Source organism: Limulus polyphemus, unplaced genomic scaffold (assembly GCF_000517525.1).
Source record: "Limulus polyphemus unplaced genomic scaffold, Limulus_polyphemus-2.1.2 Scaffold3451, whole genome shotgun sequence".
NCBI classification, from domain to species: domain Eukaryota; kingdom Metazoa; phylum Arthropoda; class Merostomata; order Xiphosura; family Limulidae; genus Limulus; species Limulus polyphemus.
Window position 1 is genome coordinate 47,999 of NW_013669061.1, and position 5,798 is coordinate 53,796.

The following is a 5,798-nucleotide window of genomic DNA, read 5'->3' on the forward strand; positions in this document are numbered from 1 at the left end:
GCAACTGTCGAAGAAGAAACTCTACCCCAGTTTATAGAAGGGAAATGGTGAAGCCGTTAATGAAGTTATTACCACTGATATGACTGTAACCGATAATAGGACATTTCCTTATGGTGCAGATGAACCCCACGTGAAGCAGAAGCCAACAAGACGGAGAGCAGTACGGAAGAAGATACGTCCAGTAAAATTAAGAGATTTTGTTGAATTTTAATTTTGTGTTTGTAAATTCTGTATATTTAATTTTGTGTTTGTAAATTCCGTATATTTAATTAAATTATTATTAATTATCTATTGGTTTAATGTAAGTGGCTATTGTTCGGGACGAACAATACTAAGGAAGGGGCAGTGTTACGACAGCGGAAGTCTCGTGACGCTGGTAACACGTCGGGAGTTTCAAGAAGGATCATGAATTTTCTTGGCAATTCTAGTCTTTTCCAGGCGCCTTCTTTCTTCGTATAGAAGCCAGGCAAATAAAGTGGAGATATAATTGCAGATATAGAGATAGATAATTGAGTCAAGCGAGCAGTAGGCACTGTAAGTAAAGTGCGTGACTCGTTGTGAATTATAGCGTGTGTTTATAATATTAGTTAACTTTAAAGTGACTGTAAAAATCTTTGATTTGCAAAGTTGTATAGAGAAAGAATAAACTAGTTTTAGTTTTAAAAAAGGACTTGTATCGCTGAAGTTACTCGGGAAGAATTTATAACGCAAATTAACAAACGACCAGAGACGTAACAGTACTATTATATTTATATAGATTCTAAAAAGACTGATACATACAAGTAATCGAGCTTCTTTCCAGAGCTCAAAGAAATGTCTGCTATGTATCTAAATGAACTTATGTATGTTTGAAATAAAATTACTCTCTTCTCAGACTGTTATAGTATTTACGAACAAAAACTATCAAAACATGTCGTGTTCCAGCAGATTCGACAGCTACTGTAATAAGTTCCGGTTGTGTTTGAGATTCTTCTCATAGGTATACCGATGCAAAGTGCTACTATTTAATCAAATAAATATTCAGAGCAGATGCTCTTTTAGGTCTCTTTGTCAATTTTCACTTCCAAGAAAATTATGTCGTATAATAAAAAAATTGAGTATTATGAAATACTTTAAGTATAAATATTTGTCTGAAATATCATGGGATTTGAAGTTGCAATAATAAAACATTAAAGTTTAATACTCACTAGATGGCGGGTACACGATGTGTTTGGCGCGATTTCCATAACATTAATAGGGGAATTTAAAAGATGTTAAGATTTAGAAATTGTTTTATAAATATTCATATTAATGGAGATAAAAATTGTGTATGATTTATAAATAGAATATACTATAGTTTAAGTATGGGAATTCAAGGTCTGCTCCCATTTTTGAGGAAAGCTTCTAGAGAGGTTAATGTTAATGTCTTTGCCGGAGTTACTGCTGGAGTGGATGCTTATTGCTGGCTTCATAAAGGAGCATTTTCGTGTGCTGAAAAACTAGTCAAGGGAGAAAAAACTGATGGGTAAATCTGAAGTGATGGTCCTAGAGATATTTTGAAATATATCTAATCATGTAATTTTTTTAAAGTATGCTAGCCATGTTTTGATATATATGTATTCACATGTTTTATACTGGAATTGTCATTTAAAGTTAAGAAATTGTAGTTCTATTTCTCTTCTGTATTTCTGCTGATCGGAGATGGAAAATTGTTGTGCCGATAAGTAATACTAATTCTCGTAGTAGTAGCAGGCCTGGCTCCAGCTCCTCTCCCTCCAGTAGAGATTTTGTTGACTACTTTTTATGATTTGTAAACCTCCAGGGAGAACAAATCATATGCACCCCTAGAGTTAGTCCTGATTTGCACTGCTACTCTTGATTTGAGTGTTTCCTGATAAATTATGCTAAATGGTTGTGTTTCAGAGAAAGTTAACACAAAAATATTAATGAAAATTCACAGTTAAGGATATTTAGTTCAATAAGAATACAACTTCATAAAAAAGACAGTTGCAAAAAACATTTGACTTATCCAGATCAACCTTTGTCTTAAACTTTAAGGAATATATATGTACATTATTGATCCATTTTGAAAAAGTTTAAAGAATACAAACTATCTGATGATTATCATCAGACAAACCACCCGACAAATCTATAAGAACATATCTGCATCTAGGTTTTCAAAGTTTCATCCTTTTACACTTAATCAGTTAATGTTTGTATTTCCAAGTTTTCATTCCACCACCCAAGTAAGTCATGCTCATAAGAAGAACATCAGGCATTTAACAATTTTGAATATCTGAATGATGACCAATCCTAATTATTCTGCATTCTAGAGAAAGCATGTCCAAAATTCTGAGCTTATCTCATTGGCTTCGATATATTAACCCCTATGTGCACGTTTTCTAGTATATCAATAACCTTTTTGTAATAAAGGGACCAAAACTGCACCCAGTATTCTAAATTAGGCCTCAGTAGGATGTTATTAAAAGTACTGCAAAAACTAATTAATTTTGTGTAGGTTTAAAATGATTGATATGTTTTAGTGGACATCTTGAAGTGCTATACTACTATTCTCATTTCTACTGTCATTTAATTGAAATGTCCTACAGCACAAGTGTTGTGTAATTATTGTATATTTAATCTTCAGAATTTTTTTTACCTATTTTAGGTATGTTTTGTACTGCATGAAGATGGTGAATTTGCTGCTTGGAGCTGGTATAAAGCCAGTATTGGTTTTTGATGGACGACATCTTCCATCTAAAAAAGTTACAGAACAAAAGAGGAGAGAGTAGGGAAACATTTGTACTTAATATTAGGAATAATTATATTTAATTAATCAAGCATGTACTATCTAGACAACAAATAATACTTGCAATAATCTAGAACTAGATATATAAGATGCTGTACATAACAGTAAATTAGCTATTATTTTTCGAAGTCAAAGCCAAAAATGATAATATTTGTTCAATGAAAAAGTAAAATATATATATATATATACCTTAGGCCTCAAGTTTTTACTCAAGTCATTAATTCACATTTGGATTAATTGGTTTGTTAATTTTATCACTATATATCTGTCTTATCCCAGCCAGCCTAATGATCAGTGGTATTAGACAAAAAGCCTTATCAGTACTGGCTACAGCAGATATGGTGTAGTTCACATATTATAATATGTTCTTAACTTTCACTATAATGTTCTTAGAAAGATCATTATCTAAGTGCTTGACACAGACAAGATCTTTTGATTTATATTGAATTTATCTTGGTAACATTGTTAAATTACCCAGTACTTTTCATTATTTTTTAAATGTAAGAAAATATTTCTCTTCCTAGTGCATTAGAAATTTGAATAATCCTGTAAATCAATTCTTATCATTATTGTCTTTCTTTCCTGCTTTAAGTTTTAGCAGTTTTCTCTCAGAGCAGTAGGCAAATCTTAATAAAAGAACTGCATAATAGAGTGTATATGTGGACGTGTTTGCCAAAATATTTACGATGTTCATACTTTAGCAAAAGTTTGGTGACTTACATTCTGTGGTGTCAATGCATATTATACGTTAATTTTTTTTTCCTGTACAGAATTTTACATTGAACAATGTAACTCAATAAATTGTATACATAGAAGTGTAGGAAAAAATGGTTAAATGTATGGTAATTTTCCAGGAACCGAGAAAAGAGCAGAAAAAAAGCAAAAGAATATCTTCGAGAAGGAAAATTAAAAGAAGCAAGGGAGTGTTTTCAGAGAAGTGTTGATGTCACCTCAGAAATGGCTCATGAATTGATTAAGGTTGGTCTGTGTGTATCAGATTATGAAATGGTGAAATGTGTGGGTCTTTCATTTTATGGTTAATAACCCGATGATTTGATATTTATAAAAGCTTTTAATTGTTCATGAGTTCGTAAAATCCATTAATTACTTGAGGCTTTAGATTAGGTCAAGTGGTTTAATGATATGAATCTATACTTAATGAATTACTGATTGATTGATTGACTAAAAGCAGCTACAATTTAGGATCTAAGATATATTTTAAATTTACTTTGCCTTTGATGTACATTATTTTAGTTAAAGCTGCAACTTCACCATTCAAACTCTGGACCTTGTTTGTCAAAATGAAAAGGGAAGAGTAACCACAATACCACAGAAATTTCCCATCTTTCACAGTTACATAATATACAAAGTTCTTTTTTGATGAGTGATTTATAACTAACATTATACATTGTTAATGTTCACTCTCACTGTAAACTGACAGCTAAAAGTGCTTAATGTTAATTTCCAGCTCAACAAATAATTCTACTTGACTGTTTTGATTTGTAAAAAGTATGACTGAGTGTGAAAAAGGCAAAGATTAATTGTATAGACAGTATGTAAAATATGTGTATTTCATTTAGTGTGTTGGGGTTGTATGTGATTTTCTTGAGAGAAAAAAAAGATATAGGTTGCTTGCAAGAATCATGTCAACTACAGATTGTTTAATTAACACAAGGATCTATAGAAACGTAAACTACAAGGTTGATACATTTAAGGTACTAGGAATACAAGAGATTTCTACTGCAAGAACTATCAACTACAGATTGTTTAACTAGCACAAGGAGCTACAGAAATTTGGATTACAAGGTTGATATGTTTAGAGTACTAGAAATACAAGGGATTTCTATGGTTCAATAACACTTTCTTTACAGGCGTGTCGACAGAAAGGTGTAGATTGTATCGTAGCTCCATATGAAGCTGATGCACAGTTGGCCTACCTCAATAAAATTGGAATTGTACAAATAGTTATTACAGAAGATTCAGACTTGATATTATTTGGATGTGAAAAGGTAGGTTTACTGAAGCATTCTTGTGTCCCAAACAGTAACTGTAAAATAATATTGCATAAATTTATGCTGTCTTTAGTTTTAACTGTGAACAGTGCATGCCTTTCTGTTATGTTCAGTTTTTAATGTGAACAGTTCTGTTTTTCTATAATTTCTTAAAAGTCTGAATGCTGGAGTACCCATCCCCCTTATATATATATATATATATATAGTTATATAAATTCAAGATTAATGAAAGGTTATCTTAGGACAGGGAAAGTTGTTTCCATTATATGTAATTAGTAAAAAATGTCCCATAAAAACTGCAAAATACAAAATGTGAAACTGCAAATGTAGCTCTGCATGGACCCAACAAACCTTCATACCAAATTTGGTGAAGATCCACCAATAGGGGGCTAGCTATTTACCAGTAACTTAAATATTCTATTTTAGTTTATGAAAAGGTTACTTGTAACTGTTCAACATGCCTAACTTGTCCGGCCACTACGGATTTTCAACATTTGCTTCAAGATATACCACTGTGTAAAATGAATAATATAATCTATCTATTAACTTGTGGTATGTGTGGTCCTGAACATATAGGACAAACAACTAATCCTTTTTATTAAAGGATTAACCTACATAGATTTCAAAGTAAGAAGGATTTTTTCTCATTCCATTAAAACAGACCATTTGGATGAACATTTACTTGCTAATGTTGAAATTACTATTTTAGAAACAGTATATGATATCAATTTATTAATGGAATGAGAAGAATACTTTATTTTAAAAGAAAAAAATCTTTAATCTTAAACCAGGATTTTTAAAACAAAAGTACTGAATCTTTAAGTAAAAAATTCTACTTTAAACAGAAGAAAAAGAGGATAAATGTAAAAATGGATTAATTTTGTGAAAAAAGTTAGATTCTGTTTTTGAACAATATGTTAATATTCTAAAATTTGTAATAAAAACAAATATTTGAATTAAATGATACAAAACTTAAATATTTGTCAAAATATATTGTT

The 5,798-nt window shown here is 30.9% G+C and overlaps 1 protein-coding gene across 1 annotated transcript in view; it reads left to right on the plus strand.

Annotated features, from left to right (window-relative positions):
- Positions 1 to 1,234: 1,234 nt before the first annotated feature.
- The window catches only part of LOC106469372 (exonuclease 1-like), a 36,816-nt gene continuing 32,252 nt past the window's right edge, over positions 1,235 to 5,798 (plus strand). The window contains exons 1-4 of the mRNA XM_013929863.2: positions 1,235 to 1,504; positions 2,648 to 2,767; positions 3,643 to 3,766; positions 4,660 to 4,797. Coding sequence (XP_013785317.2) covers positions 1,344 to 1,504; positions 2,648 to 2,767; positions 3,643 to 3,766; positions 4,660 to 4,797 — 543 coding nt within the window. The 5' untranslated portion in view covers positions 1,235 to 1,343. The remainder of the gene's footprint in view (positions 1,505 to 2,647; positions 2,768 to 3,642; positions 3,767 to 4,659; positions 4,798 to 5,798) is intronic.